General features: G+C 45.4%; 1 protein-coding gene across 1 annotated transcript in view; it reads right to left on the minus strand.

The window, feature by feature from the left end:
* Positions 1–23,208, minus strand: part of LOC100624460 (mucin-16) — a 115,406-nt gene that overhangs the window by 38,235 nt on the left and 53,963 nt on the right. Inside the window, exons 15-31 of the mRNA XM_021085118.1 lie at positions 22,934–22,969; positions 22,623–22,682; positions 18,998–19,122; positions 18,832–18,899; positions 15,844–16,016; positions 14,832–14,867; positions 14,545–14,610; positions 11,192–11,316; positions 10,949–11,016; positions 9,245–9,417; positions 8,885–8,920; positions 8,563–8,625; positions 6,748–6,807; positions 4,141–4,262; positions 3,451–3,518; positions 645–817; positions 9–44 (exon numbers count right to left, since the gene is read on the minus strand). Coding sequence (XP_020940777.1) covers positions 9–44; positions 645–817; positions 3,451–3,518; positions 4,141–4,262; positions 6,748–6,807; positions 8,563–8,625; positions 8,885–8,920; positions 9,245–9,417; positions 10,949–11,016; positions 11,192–11,316; positions 14,545–14,610; positions 14,832–14,867; positions 15,844–16,016; positions 18,832–18,899; positions 18,998–19,122; positions 22,623–22,682; positions 22,934–22,969 — 1,488 coding nt within the window. The remainder of the gene's footprint in view (positions 1–8; positions 45–644; positions 818–3,450; positions 3,519–4,140; positions 4,263–6,747; positions 6,808–8,562; positions 8,626–8,884; positions 8,921–9,244; positions 9,418–10,948; positions 11,017–11,191; positions 11,317–14,544; positions 14,611–14,831; positions 14,868–15,843; positions 16,017–18,831; positions 18,900–18,997; positions 19,123–22,622; positions 22,683–22,933; positions 22,970–23,208) is intronic.

The raw sequence follows: 23,208 nt of genomic DNA on the forward strand, positions 1-23,208 counted from the left end.
ACACTTACCACTGGGAGTGGAGGTCAATACTGGCCTGGTGTAACCTGCAGAGAGCAGATATAAGATTGAGGTGGGATAGGAGTTCCCATCGTGGCACAGTGGTTAACGAATCTGACTAGGAACCATGAAGCTAAAGGTTCGATCCCTGGCCTTGCTCAGTGGGTTAAGGATCCAGCGTTGCCATGAGCTGTGGTGTAGGTTGCAGATGTGACTTGGATCCTGTGTTGCTGTGGCTCTGGGGTAGGCCAGTGGCTACAGCTCTGATTAGACCCCTATCCTGGGAACTTCCATATGCCGTGGGAGCGGCCCTAGAAAAGGCAGAAAGACAAAAAAAAAAAAAAAGTGAGGTGGGATATTCAAAAGGGTTAAGAAAGAGGTGAAGGTTCTGGACCATGGGAAGCATAGATGCCATCAGGAGATTGTGTCCCTTCTAGACAATGGGTGGTGCCCCCTGACTGTCTGCCTGTCTCTGTGTGTGATGTAGCCCTGAGTGGGAAGAGGGACTTCACACGGAAAGGAAGAGTGAGGAGTGAGAAAAGTCTAGAAACAGACATGGATGCAGCCTCTGGCCAGAGCTCAGAGGATCAACTGAAGTATCCTCCTCAGGTGCCAGAAAAAGACCCCTGTCACCACCCATTGCTCACCATTGACATAGAGATGATTCCTGTCCAGGATGTAGAAACCAAGCCGGGTGACACCATGGGTCTGGTGGCTCAGCTCCCAGTAGAGCCGCTCCCTGTCCAGGCTGAGACCTGATGGGTCAGGATGGTGGGTGCAGATGGCATCAACTCCAGTGGCTGTTCCACCCTTTTCAGGCCTAGAAGAGAAAGATATGGGTATTGGGACAGGATAGAAGGTACCCCTGGTCGGTATCTTTTTTTCTTTCTTTCTTTCTTTTCTCTCTCTCTTTTTTTTAATTTTTTTTTTGCTTTTTAGGACCAAACCTGTGGCATATGGAAGTTCCCAGGCTAGGGGCTGAATCGGAGCTGCAGCTGCCTGCACCACAGCCACAGCAACACAAGATCCGAGCCGCATCTGTGACATACACCACAGCTCACGGCAACACCAGATCCTTAATCCACTGAGCAAGGCCAGGGATTAAACCCGCACCCTCAAGGACCTAGACGGGTTCATTACCGCTGAGCCACAACAAGGACCCCCATCCCCAGATATTTTTTTATCAGCTCTCTTGTATGTGGACACCTGCTTATCTGCTCTCCTGGTCCAGACATGAGCTGCTCACAAGAGATAAGGCAACTCTGGGCCAAAAAAGACCAGATGGTTCAGAATCAGACAACCATCCATTCAGACCTCTGTTATTTGTCAAATAATTCACAAATTTTCTCTGACTTAAGTTCTCCCATCTTTGCAGTTCAGATCATGCTGTAATCACTTTGTTGGAATGTGATGAGATTCAGAAATGACTGATTAAAAAGATACCTAGCTGTAGTGTCTGGCACATTATAAGTGCTCATTAATTTTTTTCTTTTTTGGCCATCCTGTGGCATATTGAGTTCCCAGGCCAGGGATCAGCTCTGAGCTGAAGCTGTGACCTAAGCCACAGCTGTGGCAATGCCTAATCCTTAACCCACTGTGCTGGGCTGGAGATGGAACCTGTGTCCTGGTGCTCCTAAGAGGCTATCAATCCTGTTGCACCACAGTGGGAACTCTTAATTCTTTTTTTTTTTTTTTTTTGGCTTTTTGCCTTTTTTTTCTTGAGCCGCTCCTATGGCATATGGAGGTTCCCAGGCTAGGGGTCCAATTGGAGATGTAGCCACCAGCCTACGCCAGAGCCACAGCAACTTGGGATCTGAGCCATGTCTGCGACCCACACCACAGCTCCTGGCAATGCCAGATCCTTAACCCACTGAGCAAGGGCAGGGATCAAACCCACAACCTCATGGTTCCTAGTCAGATTCGTTAACCACTGAGCCACGATGGGAACTCCCCTAATTTATTTCTTAATTAAACATATGTTTACAGAGTACCCACAGCCCCTAGTGAGACTGAACACCAGCTCTGAACACATCAGCTTTCAGAAAGCTGATCCAATCCAAGTTTTGGGTCTGAGCAGCTGAGTATGCAGTAGACATTGCAGAACAGAGACTTCCACCCACTGCCCACCTGCCTCTTGCATTAGCAGCAATCTAGGGCAGCAGGAAAAACTAAGCCTGAAGGGATAACCTGGGAGAAGGGGGGAAAGCAGTTGCATTGGTAGAAAATATTTTCAGGAGAAACGGAGTGTCCTTTGCCTGTCAGCAGGAAGGAAGTAACTTTGAACTAAGCTACTTCTAGCTCTGGTCTCCTAGAAACTTGAGAAAGGTGTGATTGATGTCAGTTGTGTTGACTGGCAATGTTGCTTATGTTGAAAATGACCCCTGGTTGATGGCCTGTGTCTTTTCTGGGGGGACCATAAGTGGACATCCATACCTGGCAGGAAGCTATAACTTTGGGCTTACTTGGGTGTGGTGACCCTGTTAACTGGGCAGGACTGTTATAATGGACATTGGTTAAATTTGGGACATAAGACATCTAAACCAGGGTCTATCCACTGAGGTTATACTTCCTTGCACATGGGAGGACAAAAGAATAGCACTAGGCATTCCTGCTGTGGCACAATAGGTTAAGAATCTGACTGCAGTGGCTCGGGTTGCTGAGGAGGTGAGGGTTCCATCCCCAGCCCAGTGCATTGGGTTAAAAGAATTCATTTTCAGGACCCTGTTATTCCTATACACCACAGTCTTTGATGCTTACTAATCATTACTAATTGAATTCTTTATCTCTCTCTCTTCCTTCCCTTCCCCCTCCCTTTCCTTCTTCCTTCCTTCCTTCCTTCCTTCCTCCCACAGCCCACCTGCAGCATATGGAAGTTTCCAGGCTAGGGGCTGAATCGGAGCTACAGCTGCTGGCCTACACTATGACCACAGCAATGCCAGATCCAAGCTGCATCTGCGACCTATGTCACAGCTTGAGGCAACGCCAGATCCTTAACCCACTGAGCGAGGCCTCATCCTCATGGATACTAGTCGGGATCTTAACCCTATGAGCCACTAATGGAACTCCCCAAGAGGATTCCTGCACAGAAGAAAGGCCCAAGCTGCCTTGCTGATTACATTTCCTTTCCATATCCTACATAAAACTGAAGTCACATATGGCTTATTCAGGTCATGCAAGTCTGTCTGATTGGATTTAGAAGAACCTAGAGAGGGCAGTGCACAGGACGAGCACCAGGGCTGGGAACAGCATGGGACAACCAAGGAGCCTAGGTACAAGATTTTAGGACATGCTCACTCTCAGGGTTGTACAGGCATAGGGTCAGCCCCTAAAGGTGAATGTCTCCTGAAATTTTGGGCCCTAGCCACCTCACTTGCCTTACCCTAGCCCTTGGACAATCCAACCTGTCCATACCTTACTACAACCTCCTAAGGCAAGGCTAAGGTGGGGTCTCACCTTAGTGTGGTTAGTCTGCAGCCAGCGTAGAGTGAACCGATGCTGCTGTTGGTGAACAAGGGCTTGAGCTGAGGAGGAAGGAGTGAGTGAATGAAATAGAAATGTAAAATTGATCATCATTTAAAACACAATGTTGGGAGTTCCCGTTGTAGCTCAGTGGTAACACACTCGACTAGTATCCATGAAGATATGGGTTTGATCCTTGGCCTTGCACAGTGGATTAAGGATCTGGCATTGCCGTGAGCTGTGGTGTAGGTTGCTGACACAGCTTGGATCTCTTATTGCTGTGGCTGTGGCATAGGCTGGCAGTGGCAGCTCTGATTAAACTCCTAGCCTGGGAACTTCCATATGCTGCAGGTGCGGCCCTAAAAATCAAAAATAAGTAAATAAATAAAACACAATGTTTAAAAATAAAACAACAGCTTCCTCATATTTCCTACCACATTCAATTCTCAAAAGGAATTTTGGGGGATAAGTGCTTTTATTATCTTGTTTTTCAGAGGAGGCCATGGTACCCAAAGGCAAGATCACTACTCCAACATCACATCACTTATCTGTGGCAGTTCCAAGTTTTGAACCTGAAACTATCTTCCTCCTGAGCCTGTCTTATCTTCCCAAAGGGTAACAGGGAGACTCAGGGAGGGTGGGGAGGAAGGTGGAGAAGAGGGAGTGGTAGCAAGGAGCTCTCACCAGACGCTGTAGAACTGACTCGGTGGAGTTGAACTTCGCAGAGCCTGGCTGCATGTCCTTTATGTAGGGTAGGTTGGTGATGGTGAAGTTGAGAGTGAAGGGCACCAGGGCAGGGCCAGCAGCTGCAGTGGAGGAGGGGGAGGAGAAACCAGACTGGAGTCAGGCGTGTACCAGATGCAAGGCAAAGGACCCCTGGGACACAACCCCTGTATGCTCAGGGGTACCCCTCATCTTGGGGATAACAGTGAGGGGATGCCCTCACTGGGGGATTTTTGGGGGGATCATTTACCATGCATTTGGAGTTGGAGATGGAGTGGGGTGGGGAGTGGAGTCAGCAGGGGATTCTATTTTATGCAGTCCCCAGCTTTGGCCACAAACAGAAATTAAAGATGTTGGGCTCCAGAAACAGATTCACAGACACCAAGAGTAGACTTGTGGTTGCCAAGGGGGAGGGGAGAGGGGAGGGATGGAATGGGAGTTTGGGGTTAGCAAACTATTCTATTTATAATGGATAAGAAATGTGGTCCTGCTGCATAGTACAGGGAACTATATCCATGGGCTAGATCATGATGGAAAATAATATGATGGAGTTCCCGTCGTGGCGCAGTGGTTAATGAATCCGACTAGGAACCATGAGGTTGTGGGTTTGATCCCTGGCCTTGCTCAGTGGGTTAAGGATCTGGCGTTGCCGTGAGCTGTGGTGTAGGTCGCAGACGCGGCTCGGATCCCGAGTTGCTGTGGCTCTGGCATAGGCCGGTGGCTACAGCTCCGATTGGACCCCTAGCCTGGGAACCTCCATATGCTGTGGGAGCGGCCCAAGAAATGGCAAAAAGACAAAAAAAAAAAAAAAAAGAAAGAAAATAATATGAGATAAAGAATGTCTATATATATGTATGATATATAAAATATATATAAAGAATGTTTATATACATGTCTATAGACACACATATAAAGACACACACATATATAGACATATACATATATATAAAGAATGTCTCTCTATATAAAGAATGTCTAGGAGTTCCCTTCATGGCTCAGTGGTTAATGAACCCGACTAGGATCCATGAGGATGCAGGTTTGATCTCTGGCCGCGCTCAGTGGGTTAAGGATCTGGCATTGCTGTGACCTGTGGTGTAGGTCACAGATTTTGCTCAGATCCCATGTTGCTGTGGCTGTGGTGTAGGCCAGCAGCTGTAGCTCCAATTTGACCCCTAACTTGGGAACCTCCATATGCCACAGGTGTAGCCCTAAAAAAAAGACAAAAAAAAAAAGATCTATATATATATATGTATGACTGGGTTACTATGCCACACAGCAGAAATTGACACAACACTATAAATCAAATATACCCTAATAAAAAATGAAAATAAAATAATAATTTTAAAAAAAGAAAGAAAAGAAAAGAAAAAGAAGTTTATTCTGGGCCAGTAGGAGGCCAAGATTGGGAAGCTGGCTTTTGATCCAATAAGAGTCTGCCCTAGTCCTGTAAGACAGCATTTGCTAGGTGCACGTGTAGCTCATGCTGTTCCTTGCTTTTCTGGAAATAAAAACTAAGTTCCCCGAAGGAAAGAAGCCCCTCCCCTCCCCAGTTGCAAATCTCACCTCATGACCATGCTGATTGTAATTTAACATTTATTTGTACACTTGAGTCTTTAGGTCTTTACAGGTAAACAACATAAATGCCCATTGACAGAGGGGTGGATAAAGAAGACGTGCTACACATACACAATGGAATATTACTCAGCCATTAAAAGGAAAGAAATAATGGCATTTGCAGCAACATGGATGAGCCTAGAAATGATCATGCTAAGTAAAGTCAGTCAGATAATGAGACACCAACATCAAATGGTGTCACTTTTTAGATTCCACATCACTTACATGTGGAATAAAAAAAAAAGGACACAATGAACTTCTTTGCAGAACAGATACAGATTCACTGACTTTGAAAAACTTATGGTTTCCAAATGAGACAGGTTGGGGGGTGAGGACAGGCACTGAGGGTTTGGGATGGAAATGCTATAAAATTTGGTTGTGATGATTGTTGTACAACTATAAATGTAAAAAAATTCATTGAGTAATTAAAAAAGTGTGCCATTTGAAAAAAAAATGTCTTTAGATCTTTAGTGTCTATCTTTCATGCTGAAAGCCTATCAAAGACTAGGGCCCTTTCTTTTCTTTCTTTTTTTTGCTTTTCAGGGCCACAACCATGGCACATGGAGGATCCCAGGAGTCGGAGCTACAGCTGCCAACCTACACCATAGCCACAGCAACGCAGGATCCGAGCTGTGTCGGTGACCCACACCACAGCTCACAGCAACATGACCTACACCACAGTTCATAGCAACACCGGATCCTTAACTCACTGAGCTAGGCCAGGGATTGAACCCAAAACCTCATGGTTAGTAGTTGGATTCATTTCCGCTGTGCCACAGTGGGAACTATGACTAGGGCCCGTTTTATTCTCTTTGCTGCAGCATCACTGGGCCTTTTGTATAGCAAGTGCTAAATAAATACTTAACAAATGAATGAATGGATGGGCATGATACCCCCCAATGGCCAAGTGCACAAGATCTTTGCAGGGAGAAACTGCTGAGAGGAAGCTCCTACCTGTAGAGACCTGGACTGGGGCTGCAGAAGTTGCTGGGGAGATGGTAGAGGTCATGGAAACTGGGAAGAAAACACAGAGAGGCAAATATGGCAGAAGAGAGGGCTTCTCAAGCCCATCAGGGCTCCTCAGGGAAGCTGAAGACCTTTTTCCTGTTGGTCCTCAGGTTCTGGGCCAGGCTTGTTTTTTTCAAGCTGAGAGTGAAGGTGGCATCATGGCACTGGGCATATATATTTCCAGTTAGGAAAACAGACTTGATGTCAGGTATTTCAATCAAAGGAATTTAATATAAAAAAGGAAAACCTGAAAGGATAACACAGAGGTTAGCCAGGTCAAGAAGCTGGCGGAACAATAGGATGAAAGTGTGACACACCAGAAACTGCTCAGACTATGGAGGAGGGCCAGCCCCTGATGGAGGTGTGACTTGATGCAGAAACAGAGGTGAAGAAACACCCCAGATCTTCCCCTGCCCTTCCCACCACTGTTTTACAAATGCCTTCTATTGGCTGAAGCTAACAGGAAGCTAGTTAGCAAGGGGGTCTGGGAAATGTAGTTTACAGGAATTGATTGGATCTCTACTTTATAGACCAGAGCACAAGAAGGGTGAAGAATGGATCTGAGGACAAAACAACAACAATAACAATAACTCTCCCCCGATATGACCCACATGGGGTATAACACAGAATAGGATAGACAAGACCCATAAGAAGTTTCATTCCTAGAAACAGACAACAAACAGGTAAATGAGCACAATGAAAGTGTGATAAGTACTGTGGAGGATTAAAAAAACAACAGGGTCAGATTTAGATACAGGAGTCAGGCAAGGTCCCTATGAAAACTTTGCATTTCCTTGAAACATCAAGGATGAGAAGAAGGATACAAGCAGCCAGAGGAAGTATTTCCAAGCAGAGTAACAGCAAGTGGAAATTCCATATAGTTGGAAAAAGCAGTGTCTAGGTTGCAATGAGCAGAGAGGAACATGGAAAGAGATGAAGTCAGAAAGGGCAGCAAGACTGAGGCTATTGTGTGCATCATGATGAAGAATGTGGATTTTACTATAACAACAACAGGACATGGCAGAATGACCATCATCATCATCACTGTCACCGACACCTTCATCATCACTACCACCATCATCACCATCACTACCATCACCATCATAATTATCTTCAGCATCTGTATCACTGCCGTCATTGTTACCATCACCATCATCATTATCCTCATCATCATCACCACTGCCATCATTACCAGCATTATCATCACCATTACCACCACCACTGTCATTATCCTCATCACCACTATTATTACCATTACCACCACCATCATCACCCACATCATCATCACCACCATCACCATCTTCAGCATCATTATCACTGCCATCATTGTTACTATCACCATCATCATTACCCTCATCGTCACCACTGTTACCACCACCATCATTACCAATATTATCACCACCACCATCATCACCATCATTATCACCATCTCCAACATCATTATCACTGCCATCATTGTCACCATAACAAGCATCATCACCATCGCCACCATTACAAGCATCAGCATCACCACCACCACCACCACCATCATCATCATTATCACAAGAGTATAAATTCTCTACAGGCAGCAATTTTTAAAATGTTTTCTGTTCTTTACTGTATCCCTAGGGCCTGACACAGCATAGGTACTCAATAAAGGTTGTTGATTGACTCATTACCACTAAGTTTACTATGACTTTCATCTTATTTGAGGGAATAATGTCAGAGATATTTACATTCATCAGGTACTCTCTGATAGATGGGCCATTGACTAATGCTTACCTGTGGCGCTGGAGAAGGACAGTGTCCCAGAGGTTACCCGGTCTACTGTGGAGGTGCCAGGAGCTGAGGAAAAACCCTCATGAGTAAAAGCAGAAAGGCACTCACATGGCAGAAATGCCAGTAGGAGAGACTATTTATTGGGCTTGCTATAGGTAGGGCTTGAGCTGGGATTCCCTCTGGAACTGGGGCTGAGGGGGAGGAGTAAATAAATTGTGCCATCTGAGGAGCTCCTTCCCTCCTGGGGAGGGCACAGAGACATGAGGAAGGTCAGCTCCTTCCCTGCCTGATGTGGTGGGTGCTAGGACATCAAATGAATACTCACTGCTGGTGATGAGTGCAGACATCTGACGAGTAAAACCTGTAACAAAAGGGATGGAAGATAGTGGGTATCTATCTTCAGGGAGAGATGGGAGACCAAATAGCGGTCAGGGATACTCTGGTGCAATGGAGAGGGTTTCATGGGGTAAAGGCTATAGGGCATCTCCATCAGCACCCTCTCATCAGGAAAGAAGGCCCTTAGGACGGAGCTGGTCCAAGATTAAGAAGGAACCATGAAGCCCAGATCTGCTAAATCAGTGATGTCCAGAGCACACGGGTCAAGACAGGGAGCATAATTTCCAGCCAGAGGGCAGAGGCTGCCCAGTGAGAAAGAAGAGATTCCAACCACATCACAGCTGCTCACCGTTGACATAAAGACTGTCCCTGTCCAGGGTGTAGGGGCCCAGCAGGGTGACGCCATGGGTCAGCTGGTTCAGCTCCCAGTACAGCTGCTCTCTGTCCAGTCCAGGGCCTTCAGGGTCTGGGCGATGCATGCAGATGGCATCCACTCTGGTGGCTGCCCCATCCTTCTCAGGCCTGGGTAAGAACCACCACATGGTTGGTCCAACTATCTCTCCATCCTTCCCTCCCTCTCTCTGCCACTCCCAAGGTAGAAACTTGTGAAACCCTAGTTAAACAAGGAAGCTGCTGCCTTTAGGGAGACACCCTCCATAAACAAATAACTAGGAACCACGGGACTCCAAGCCTTTTGCATGCCTGGGAAAGAAGCCTCTGAAGGCACTGGGTCTGTGAATGTGACAGAGACAAGAGAAGGTACTATTGATGTGGGTGAGCAATACTGGAAGAATCCAAATGTAGCCATGACAACCAAGTCCTGTCACAGGTCCTCATGGACCCAACTAGGTGCCTAGGGTCATGCAGCAATGGCTAGCAGTGGCCTCAAGACAGGTTATCATGGCATGGCCAGTGACATTTCCCTTCAGCAAGTTGGAATTTTCAATAGTGGCCTCAGAGGGCTAAAGTCACCCTTTCTATATCCTATGCACCAGCAGGGCTGGGACATTTCTAAAGAGACTCAGGGACTAGATGGCCTGAGAGATGCCTTTTTGGTGGGTCTGTCGGAAAGCATGAATTGTCTAACAGAAGGCCTCTGTGTCTCTGCACCCATGTCCAGCTACATAATATTGACCCACCTACCCAGACAACATGCTATTGAGTGGTCTGGAGAGAAGGCCCATACCTGTGGCATATGGAAGTTCCCAGGCTAGGAACTGAATTGGAGCGGCAGCTACCAGCCTACCCCACAGCCACAGCAATGCCAGATCCAAGCCGCATCTGTGACCTATGCCACAGTTTACATCAACGCTGGATCTTTAACCTACTGATCAAGGCCAGGGATCGAATCCGCATCCTCACAAACACTATGTCGGGTTAACTGGCTGAGTCACAACAGGAATTTCACAACTACCATTTATTAACCAGGATGCAGCAGGCCCAGCATTTTGTACTCATCATTGTACCATTTAATCCTCAAAGCATCAATTCCCACAATTATTATTATGCCCATTATATGATATACTATATATAACACAATTATATAATATATATAACATATTGATATATATATATATATATAGATTTGTTATATATTTATTTTATATTGTATTCACTATTATATTGTGTATTGTATGTAAAATTATATTATAATCATATCTATTATACATATACTATATATATCTAACATATAATATATGGCAATATATACTATATAATTTATATGTAATATTAGGTATTATACCTATGTACATTATATATATATTAGACATTATATCTAATTATTACACCTAGGCCATTTTACATACCATATATAATGTAAGCTATATGTGTATACCAGTATCAACATATGGTATAGGTATAATTATATATAGGTATAGCATCTATCATACCATATTATACCTATACTACATATATACACATATATGCATATGTATTATGCACCATATATAAATGTATGTATGTATATACAGTATACTTACATAATACCTATAAATAATATAATTATATACCTATACCACAAGTGTGGTTGTGTTCTTGGGGACAGTCTTACCTGAGGGAGGCTAGTTTGCAGCCTGAATAGAGGAATCCCAGACTGCTTTTCTTGAACATGGGTTTGAGCTATTAGAAAGGAGAGAGAAATTGAGAAGGAACTGTGGAGTGAGGTAGGGAGAAGCTGAGGCATTGGTGGTCGAATAGTTGGGCTGGGCTGGGTGGGCACCAGTGGGTGGGGCCGAATGAAGTGGGTGGAGCTGGTGTTACGGGTGGGGCTGGCACCAGTGGGCGGAGCTCTCACCAGACCCTGCAGGATCTTCTCTGTGGCCTTGAATCTCCAGGAGCTTGGGCTCTGCATGTTCTCCTCGAAGTACAGGTTGGTGATGGTGAAGTTGAGGGTGAAAGGCACCAGGAAAGGGGTTGCTGCTGCAGCAGGGGAAGGAAAAATGAGGCCACTTCTGAGTCAGACCTGGGCTAGGCTTTGAGACAGTTTCTAGGGACAGAAACGGAGGGCCCTGAGAAAGCAGGGATTCATAGCTGGCAGATGGGCTATAGTTTAGGACCAAAGACAGAAGGCTGAAAAAGGAGCAAAGCAAGATGCTATTAAATGCAGTAATATGCACATTCATTAGGATTGCAATTATTTAAAAAAAAAAGAAAAAGAGAGAGGAAAGAAGGAAGGAAGGAAGTAAATAAGCGTTGGTGAGGATATGGAGAAATTGAACCCTCATGCATTGTTGGTAGAAATGCTGGAGCAGCTGCTATAGAAAACAGTTTGGTTGAAATTCCCACTGTGGCACAGTGGGTTAAGAATCCTACTCAGTGGCTAGGGTGGCTGTGGAGGCATGGGTTTGATCCCCGGACCAGTGCAGTGGATTAAAGGATCTGATGTTGCCCCAGCTGTGGCTGATTTGATCCCTGGCCCTGCAATTTCCATATGCTAAGGGTGCGGCCACTAAAAAAAAAAACAAAAAACAAAAAACAGTTTGGTGGTTCCAAAAAAGTTAAACATGAGTTTACCATATGATCCAGCGATTTCACTCCTGGCTATGTGCCCCATAGAACTGAAAAGAGGGACATGGATATTTGAAAACAAGTGTTCATAGCAGCAGCATCCACAATAGCCCAAAAGTGGAAAAGCCCTAAGCGTCCATTAATAGATAAGCGGATAAAGAAAATGTGGCAAATACAGTGCAACAGTATTCAGCATAAAAAGGAATGAACTTCTGACATTTCTACTACATGAACTAACCTTGAAAACATTACACTGAGTGAAATAAACAAAACACAAAGGGACAAATAATGTATGATTCCCTTTACGGAAGGTACCTAAAATAGGTAAATTCATCGAGACAGAAAGTAAAATAGAGATTACCAGGGGATTGGAGTGGGTACTTGGTATTTAAGAGGTTTGGAGTTTCTTTTTAGATGAAAAAAGTTCTGGAAATGGATGGTGGTGATAGGTTCACAAGATTGTGCACTTAAAAATGGTCAAAACGGCCAATTCTGTACTGGTTTCAAATCTCTCAGCCCCTCACCAGTCGTGTGATCAGGGCATGTTACCTAACCTGTCCATACCTCCAATTCTTTTTTTTTTTTGGATTTTTAAGGCCGCACCTTTGGCATATGGAGGTTCCCAGGCTAGGGGTCGAATCAGAGCTACAGCTGCTGGCTTACATCACAACCACAGCAACAGAGGATCTGAGCTGCGTCTGCGACCTACACCAGAGCTCATGGCAATGCCGGATCCTTAAGCCACTGAGCAAGGCCAGGGATTGAACCTGAAACCTCATTGTTCCTAGTCGGATATGTTTCTGCTGCGCCACAACAGGATCTCCATACCTCCAATTATTTTACTATACAGTGTGGAGAACCATATTTTGTAGAGAGATTATGAAGGTTAAGCACATTTCCTGGGCACGATGTTGAGTGAAAAGAGCCAGTCCCCAAAGGTTGCAAGTTGTATGATTCTGCTTATATAACATTCTCACAAGAACATCATCATAGAGATGGAAAATAGGTTAAAGGTTGACAGGGTGAGACTGGGTGAGTGTGACTATAAAAGAGTAGAATGAGGAGTTCCCGTCGTGGCTCAGTGGTTAATGAATCCAAATAGGAACCATGAGGTTGAGGGATCGATCCCTGGCCTTGCTCAGTGGGTTAAGGATCCAGCATTGCCATGAGCTGTGGTATAGGTCGCAGACGTGGCTTAGATCTGGCATTGTTGTGGCTCTGGCATAGGCTGGTGGCTACAGCTCTGATTCGACCCCTAGCCTGGGAACCTCCATATGCTGTGGGAGTGGCCCTAGAAAAGGCAAAAAGACAAAAAGAAAAAAAAAAAAAAAGGTAGAATGAGATCTTTGTGGTGATGGAACAGTTCTGTATCTCTTTGCAGTGGTGGTTACATGGTGGTGCTTAGGTGACAAAATGGCACCTATGGCATAGACCTACACACATTCACACACGCGGGAGAACATATAAAACTAGGGAAGTCTGATTGAGGTCTGTGGATTTTAACAATGTCAGTTTTCTGGTTTTGTTTGCTTATATTTTTGCTTTTTTTTTTTTCTTTTTAGGGCTGCGCCCATGGCACATGCAAGTTCCCAGGCTAGGGGTTGAATTGGAGCTATAGCTGCCGGCCTACACCACAACCACAGCAACACCAGATCTGAGCCACGTCTGCGACCTACACCACAGCTCATGGCAATGCTAGATCCTTAACCCACTGAGCGAGGCCAGGGATTGAACCTGCTTCCTCATGGATACTAGTCAGATTCATCAACCACTGAGCCATGACGGGAACTCCAGTTTCCTGGTTTTGATATTGTACTATAGTTATGCAAGAGGTCAACCACTGGGGAGAAACTGGGTGAAGGGTACCGGGAATTCTGCACTATTTTTGCCTCTTCCTGTGACTCTATTATATTCATTCCAAAGCGAAAAGTTAAAACTAAATATAATAATAGGACATGGCCTGACATGTAGTAAGTGCTGAACATGAATTTTTTTATAATTATTGTCAAGTGTAATTGTACATTGAATTTTGGACTTTTTCAATACATGGCAAACTTGGTGAGGGGAGGGACTACAGGTGACTTAACATCTTATCTCCTCTGCCCAGCACACAACAAATGCCCAATAAATATTTGTCGGACTGAATTCTTTGTTACCCCCTGTACTGTCTTTTTGTTTGTTTGCCTTTCTTTTTTCTTTTTTGGCCACCCCAGGCATATGGGGTTCCAGGGCCAGGGATCAGATCTAATCTGTAGCTTTGTCCTAGCTGGGCAAAACTGGATCTTTTAACCCACTGTGCTGGGCTGGGGATCGAACCTGGATCCCAGTGCTCCAGAGATGCTGCTGATCCCATTGCACTACAGTGGGAACTCCCGTACTAGGTGTTTTTGCACACACACATTTTAATTTAACCTTCACAACGACCTTATGAAGCAGTATTATTCTCACTTGGCAGATGAGGAAACTGAGGCACCAGGAGGGTACGGAGCAGAACAGATGAGGAAGTCACATTCTGTGTACTTGAGGAATTCCAAGTAGAGCAGGGTGGCCCATGGCAGTTCTAGCTCTTTCGAGGCAGCTTGTCTGTTCAACTCCCTAGTGTTGAAACTTCTAAGGGAGCCAGAGAAAGAAATCACCTACCTGTAGAGCTGGAGAAGTGGGTTGGTACCACCGAGGTCCCTGGGAAAGGCACAGAAGTCACGGCAGCTGAGGAGAAATGGTCTGGAGTGAGAATGGGGATTTTGAGTGGGGCATGGAGGCCACTGCATGGATCTCTCTTGTCCAGCTGGAGCCACCGTAGTGGGGGATTGAGTGAGACCATCAAGTCCTCTGGCATCTCCTCTTTTTGAGGCTCTGGATGAAAGGATCCGTTGCTGCCCACAAGGGGGCCTGTCGATCATGGTCACTGGGGGGTCCCGAGTACTCACCACTGGGGGTGGAGGCTGAGGTCCGTTGGGTGTAGCCTGTAATGAGGAAAGGAGACAGGATTGGGATGAAAGCAGGAAAGGGACATCCAAGATACACACAGCCCGAGCACCATCAACCCTTACCCCTGGCAGAGACTTGAAGTCTGCACAGTGCCACACTTATGATTTAGGAAATATGCTATCTTGTTCTTAAAAGGCTGAGAAATCAAAGACCCAGTCCTTGTCTTCATGGGTTTGCAACTTATTTGGGAAGATAACTACATCGACATTTCTAGAACACAGGTTCCAAAATTGTGCTTTACAGTCTCTAGTGGGGATTTTGAGATGTTGGATGAAAGATGAATGGCCAAACTCTTTTTTTTTTCTTTTTCCCCTGCACCCACAGCATATGGAGTTCCCAGACCAGGGATCAGATCCTAGCCATAGTTTCGACCTAAAGAAAGTCTTTGAACCTCAGACAAGGATATAAGATTTTTTTTTGTATCATGCCCATGGCATGTGGAAGTTCTCTGCCAGGGATTGAACCCTAGCCATGGCAGTTGCTTTGGTGACAATGCCAGATCCTTAACCTGCTATGCTACAAGGGAACAGCTCAGACAAGTATATAAATCACAGTCCTAGGAGTTCCTGCTGTGGTGCAACTGGATCAGCAGTGTCTCTGCAGAGCCAGGACACAGGTTCTATCCCTGGCCTGGTGCAGTGGGTTGAAGGATCCAGCATTGCCACAGCTGTGGTGTAGGTCCCAACTGCAGCTGGATCTGGTCCCTGGTCTGGGAACTCCATATACCTCGAGGTGGCCAAAAAAAGAAAAATCACAGTCCTGGAATGCAGGATGCAAAGGGAAGAGAAGGATTTGCAAACTCAAGAGCCTATGGGCTTCATTGAGTCATCAAGGGAGATTATGCAAGTGGAAAACTATATATGGGACAGGTACTGTGGCAAACTGGAGAGTCCCATCTCTTCTGGGGTCAGATTCTCAGCTTCAACTTCTGCTTACAAAAAGGATGCTCACCATTGACGTAGAGGCTATCCTTGTCCAGGGTGAAGGAGCCCAGCTGGGTGACACCATGGGTCTCATGGCTCAGCTCCCAGTACAGCCTCTCTCTGTCTAGTTTAGGGCCCACGGGATTAGGACGGTAAGTACAGACAGCATCAATTCCAGTGGCTCTTCTGTTTTTCTCAGGCCTGGACAAGGAGGGACACAGGGATGGGGAGGTGGGGATTCTAGGTAGGGATGCTAAAAAGCCTCATTGAGGGAGGTGGCTGAGAAAGCAGGAGGACTGGTAGGTAGCCTGGAATGGACTTGGTGCTGAGGGAGAGTTGGAAATGAAGAGGCCGTCAAGGCCCCTAAACACAGAAGACGGAGCATCTAGAAATGTTGACATTTGTGCTGAACTTTAAAAGATAATCAGGAAGAGTACCCATTGTGGAGCAGCAGAAATGAATCCAGCTAGGAACCATGAGGTTTCAGGTTCGATCCCTGGCCTTGCTCAGTGGGTTAAGGATCCTGTGTCACCATGAACTGTGGTTAGGTCACAGACATGGCTCGGATCTGGTGTTGCTGTGGTTGTGGTGTAGGCTGGCAGCTGTAGCTCTGATTGGACCCCTAGCCTGGGAACCTCCATATGCCACGGGTATGGTCCTAAAAAAAAAAAAATAATCAGGAGTTCCCATCGTGGTTAACAAACCCGACTAGCATCCATGAGGATGCAGGTTCAATCCTTGGCCTCTCTCTGTGTTTAAGGATCCGGTGTTGCCATGAGCTGTGGTGTAGATTGCAGACATGGATCCCACGTTGCTGTGACTGTGGCATAGGATGTCAGCTACAGCTTTGATTGGACCCCAGTCTGGGAACCTCCATATGCCACAGTGTGGCCCTAAAAAGACAAAATAAATAAATAAAAGATAATCAAAGCAAGGCATTAAACCCCCTAGCAATAGCAGCATGACAGCAGAAGTGGAAGGAAGGAATCTGGGAATTCAACAAGGTTAAAAAAGGCATTGTCAAATTCCCTAAATCCCAGCTTTGCCACCTGACTGCTGGCTGACTCTGGATCAGTCTCTCAACGTCTCTGTAGCTCACTGTTTTCATCTGTCAAATGAGGTAATAGTACAGACCTCACAGTACTTAGCATTAGTAAGAGCTCAATACAAGGAAGCCATTTTTACTACGTATTAATAGGGCTAAAGTTCTTGATGAATGGACCTTGCAGTGAGAGAGACTAAACCTTTTGAAGGAAACAGTGAGGCCAAGCAGCCAGACGAGGGTGGAGGTAGGGATGGGGCTACGTGGGATCAGGAAAATCTCAGGGCCAGTGTAAAGGGGAAAACCTTGTATTATGGCTGGAGGGCAACAGTGACTATTCTTGGAGCTGGGAGCATTCCATCCTCAGACAAATGGTCAGTGACTAGGAGATCTCATACTTGGGCTAATGTGATCCAAGTATACCTATGGGGGTTTCCACATGCTGGAGTTATTCTTAGTACCTGAATATAGAAAAGGTTATGAATAATTTACTGCATGTTCTCTATATGTTAGGTCCTTTGCTAAGCACATTTCATTTTCATCCTCACTGTGCTGACACAGATGGCCACAAATTCTTCCCATAAATCAGAAAAGGAGTCTATTTCCCCATCTCTTGTATCTGGGCTTGGCCACGTGACTTGCACTGGCCAATGGACATTAGCAAATGTGATGCAAAAGGAGACTCGGAAAGCAGGTGGGCATTAGGGCTTGTCGTTTCTCACTGTTCGTGGAAATGTGAGCTTGCTTATGACCAAGATGAGCCTGCTGGAGGATAAGAGAAGGTGGAGAATTGTGATGTCCCAGCCAGCAGCTGACTGCAGACACATGAATGAGCTTCATCTGAAATCAGCTGACCCAGTGCAGGCAGGAGAATCTCTTAACAGAATTCAGATCAAATTGTCATCTAGCAGAATCCTGGGCTAAATCTGTTCTGTGGAAAAGCAAATTGAGAGACTCTGATGGCCAGGTGAGAAGGCTGAGCCCCAGAGGTGTTAAGTAACTTGTCATGGTCACACAGCCTTGAAGTAAGAGGACTAGGATGTGAACATAGGCCTGCCAGATACCAAATAAAACCAAATAACCACAGTGCTTTACTGCTCAATGGAGACAGATGGGCAGACATCACAAGTCTGCCTCTGAGCAGTCAGAAAGCAGGATTTGGTAATTGTGGGGAGACAGCAGGAGAAAGGAAGACTTGCTAGATATTACAGACAGGCCGATCCTTAGCCAAAAATGTGACAACAGCAGGAGAGTTAATTGTATATCCTCTACCATGAAGTTTCTTAACCTTGGCACCATGAACATTTCAGGTCAGACAATTTTTTGCCCTGGGAGACTATCTTATGCATTTCAGGATATTTAGCAGCATCCTTGGCCTCGTTCACTATATGCCAGTTGTTACCCTCGATCTTGAATTGTGACAACAACAAAATGTTTCCAGATATTGCTAGTTGAAAACTGCTGCTCTATAATGGTGAAGCTGACATGAGTATGTGTTTTCTTTTTGTCTGTATAGGGTTGCACCCGCAGCATCTGGAAGTTCCCAGGCTTGGGGTCAAATCGGAGCTGCAGCTGCAGGTCTATGCTACAGCCTCAGCAACATGGGATCTGAGCTGTATCTGTGACCTAACACCACAGCTCATGCAACATCAGATCCTTAACTCACTTAGCGAGGCCAGGGACTGAATCTGAAACCTCATGGATCCTAGTTGGGTTCATTACCACTGAGCCACAACAGGAACTCCAGATTATTTGTTTTCTTGATGAGTTCCAGAAGAAAGATCTTTCTGCAAATTTCAACCTTATCTCCAGGGAAGGAGAGTCTAAGACGATTCTGCATCTTCTGGTGGGGCACACAGCGTGAGACAGGGTGAGGGCTGGTGGTCCGATGACTGGCATAGAGAGTGCGGGATGCTAAGGTCTAGCTCATGGTCACCCTCCACACTGCCTGCAGGTCTACTCTGGAGTGCTCACCTGAGCAGGGTCAATCGGCAGCCAGAATAGAGGAGTCCAATGCTGCTGTTCTGGAACAAGGGCTTGAGCTAGGGATGAAGGAAAGGGAGGTGAGCAGATGGACCAAGGGGCTGGGCAGGACAAGAGCAGGCATTGGAGGGTGGGTAGGCACTGGAGGGGTTCTCACCAGGCGATTCAAGATCCTCTCTATGGTGTTGAATAGCTCAGATCCTGGGGGGCCCATGTCCTCTGTGTAGCGCAGGCTGGTGATGGTGAAGTTGAGGGTGAAAGGCACCAGAGAGGGGCTCAAGCCTGCAGTGGGAAGGGAGAGGAGGTTCATTAGGATCTCTGTCTGGGATGGCAGTAAATAGCAGGTCCAGGTCACCACCTTAGCCTTAATGTCCTGCAAGTCAGGCCTAAGGTGCCCAGCCTGTATCACTTTTGCATCTAGCCAGACTTATAGAAGGGAATGGACCTCCAGACTGGAAAAGTGATTTTAGCTGGAAAAAGTACCACAACTCTTTTTGGCCTAATGTGTCTAAGGATAAACAAATGGCAGACATTGTGGTGGGAGGAAAAGAAGCAAAGTCACTCTACTGCCCGGTGGGGCAGAGATCTCTTGTAGTCCTCTGATTTCATCAGGAGAGAAGGTGTAACTACTGAATGGTCAAGGCTGGTCCCTCCATGAAAGTGGCGCCAGGCTAGGGGTCCAATTGGAGCTGTAGCCGCCGGCCTACGCCAGAGCCACAGCAACAAGGGATCCGAGCTGCATCTGCAACCTACATCACAGCTCACGGCAACGCCGGATCCTTAACCCACTGAGCAAGGCCAGGGATCAAACCCGCAACCTCATGGTTCCTAGTTGATTCGTTAACCACTGAGCCACATATAACTCCCTGTTTTACTTTATCTCTTTTTTTTCTCATAGATTTATTATCACAGTCATAGAGGTGTGTGTGAGGGAATGAGTACAAAGGCAGATAATGTTATGACAGAAATCTAATATTTCTGACCAAATGGAACTAGGAATTAGGGCTCTTGTGAACTGAAGAGGAGAGAGCTGATTACCTGCTAAAACAAACAGATAGGAGTTTCCTTTGTGGCTCAGCAGGTTAAGAACCCGACTACTATCCACGAGGATGTGGGTTTGATCCCTGGCCTTGCTCAGTGGATTAATAATCCTAGGTTGCTGCAAGCTGCAGTATAGGTTGCAGCCATGGATTGGATCTGGCTGTGGATCAGACCTGCATTGTTGTGGCTGTGGGATAGGCTGGCAGCTGCAGCTCTAATTCAAGCCCTAGCCTGGGAACTTCCATATGCCACAGGTGCAGACATAAAAAGAAAAACAAACAAAAACAAGGAAAACATTCCCAAGAGGATAACAAAACCCAGAGTTTACACAAAGATAATGCTTATAATGTATAGCCTACTAACCAAAACTGCTTGATATACAGAGAACCAGAAAAAAATGTACCCAGTCCTCAAGAAAAAGACAGTTGACAGATGCAAACTCCAGGGTGATCCAGATGTTGGAATTATCAGGCACAGTCTTTAAAATGAGTATTATTTTAAAGGTAAATGTAAATACACTTGAAATAAATGTAAAGTTAGCAGTTCTCAGCAGAGAAACTGTAAAAAAGGATCAAATGGGAGTTTAGAACTGAAAGATACATACAGTATCTTGGAAAAAAATTCACTTGGGCAGGATGGAGATGATAGAGAAAGGTCAGTGATTTAGAATATATATCAATAAAAATTATTAAACCTGAAGAACAAAGAGAAAAAAAGACTGATAAAATAGTAAACAGAAGTTCCCTCTTTGGCTCAGTAGGTTCAGGATCCAGTATTGCTGCAGCTGTGGCATAGGTCACAGCTGAGGCTTGGATTTGATCCCTGGCCCAGGAACTTTCATGTGCTGTGGAAAAAAAATAATAATGAACAGATACTCAAGGACTCCTGGATCATTATCATTTGATTGGAGGACCAGAACGAGAGAAAAAGATTAGTGAACAGAAAAAGTCAAGGAAATAGAGGTTAAGGTTCTCTAGATTTCTTAAATACATACATTTTTCATATTTAGGAATCTTATAAAATCCCAAAGAGTCTAAACTCAAAGCAAAGTATGCTCAGACACATCATGATCCAACTGGTGAAAACCAAAGATGAAGAACAAGTCCCGAATGCTTCTAGGGGCAAATGTCTGCACCAGTAAGGAGATGATTTGATTTATAGCACATGTCACATATTTAAAAAGCTGCAGGAACTAGGCATGCTACATAAATGGTTGAGTAGATCTGGTGGAACAGTGAGGAAGTAAAGAGTATGCATCCTGTCTAAAGTGTGTTTTCAGTATCTTCACTTCCAAAACAACGAATGCCTGAAGGTGAAGTCCACCAATAGGACACCAACTTCTATCTCGTAACTCCAGGCTCACATGGCAGGATTAAGGGTCAGGGATGCTTAGCCTGGGCCATGACATAAGCATGAAAAGACTCATTAACTCAATTTAAAAAATAAATCTGGAGTTCCTGTTGTGGTGCAGTAGAAACAAATCTAACTAGTATCCATGAAGATGTGGGTTCAATCTCTGGCCTTGTGCAGTGGGTCAGGGATCTGGCATTGCCATGATCTCTGTATGGTACACCACAGACACGCTTGGATCTTGCATTGCTGTGGCTGTGGTGCAGGCTGGCAGCTGTAGCTCTGATTAGACCCCTAGCCTGGGAACTTCCATATGCCATGGGTGTGCCCACCCCCAAAAAAGCAAAAATAAATAAATAAATAAATAAATAAATAAATCTTGTGGTTGCCAAGAGAGAAGGGGGAGGAAGTGGGGTGGACTAGAAATTTGGGGTTGGTAGATGCAAACTATCATATTTAGAATGGATAAGCAATGAGGTCTCACTGTACAGCACAGGGAACTATAGCCCTTCTCTTGGGATAGACCATGATGGAAGATAGTATAAGAAGAATAATGTATGTATGTGTATGACTGGGTCACTATGCTGTGCAGCAGAAATGAACACAACACTGTAAATAAAGTCTACTGAAAAAAAAAATAGAAAAAAAGAAACACTCCCAATGTTACATAGCACCTGAGGGCAGAACTGAATCCAGCAAACCCCCGCAAACCCCCCCCCCCAACCCGGCCAACACAAACAACTCTTAAGGCTGATGTAATATAGGTTCCATGGCATAAATCACATCCTTGTATCGGGTTCCTGGAGACTCAAGAGCCCTCAGACCCATGTCTGGGCAAGACAAGGAGATGAGGCAAGAATCAACTCAAGACTACAACCCTGAGTGATTTCCTGGATGTTCAGATAAAATCCAGGAATGCCCATCTATACAGAGATTGCTACCTTCATCCATTCATTCCATCAATCGATATGAAGTGAGTGCTGATTAGGTGCTCAGCTCCAGGGTGACAAATACATAAAAGACTGAACAAAGCAAACAGTAGTAAATTCTAGGAAAGAAATACTCATGGTGATATGATAAAGAGAACCTATGGGCCACGTTGTATTCAGGAAAAACATCATTTAAGTGGCCCTGGAAGATCTCTTGGTGAAGGTGATGGTCAGGCTGTGATTTGAAAGGCAAATAAGTTGCTAGGCATAGCTGATCTCCAGGAAAAGCTACTATAAAGGCCAAACAGAAGGACCAGAAGAACAGACAAGTGTCTGATGAAGCTGAAGCTTAGAAAATGTGTGAGAGAATGAGTTAAGTGGGACAGGCTGAGGCTGGGTAGTGAACAGGGATCAGACCATATAGGGTTGAAGTTTCTTAGGTTCTAGAGAGCAGGTTCCTACCTGTGGAGCTGAGGATGGTGGGCTGAGATGTGGAAGATTCCAGAGAGAATGTAGAAGTCACTGGACGTTAAAAAAAAGAACATGGGGAAAATTAATGAGTCGAATCTGGAAGGAATGTGGGGGGCAGAAGTTGTTCATTGGAATTTGTGCTTCCATGTTGACTCAAAACAAGAACTTGGGTGGGCTAGGGGCTATGTTGAGGCCATGGCTGGGCATTTAGGGCATGAGCATTGGTAGCTTCTCTTCCGAAGGATGTGCTTTGGGGAGTAAAGGTATAGTGGCATGGAAGTTCCATAGTTTTAAATACTCACTGCTGAAGGTAGGTGTCCAGGACTGACGGTTAAAACCTGCAGAAAGGGAGAAAAAAGTACACAAGGACTGTTATGATGGCTAAGAGTTAAGGAAGTTTCTTTTTTCTTTTTTCTTTTTTGTCTTTTTGCCATTTCTGGGGCCACTCCTGAGACATGTGGAGGTTCCCAGGCTAGGGGTCTAATCGGAGCTGTAGCCACCGGCCTACGCCAGAGCCACAGCAACACGGGATCCGAGCTGCGTCTGCAACCTACACCACAGCTCACGGCAACGCCGG

The sequence above is a fragment of the Sus scrofa genome, chromosome 2, assembly GCF_000003025.6.
Source record: "Sus scrofa isolate TJ Tabasco breed Duroc chromosome 2, Sscrofa11.1, whole genome shotgun sequence".
In the NCBI taxonomy this organism is placed as follows: domain Eukaryota; kingdom Metazoa; phylum Chordata; class Mammalia; order Artiodactyla; family Suidae; genus Sus; species Sus scrofa.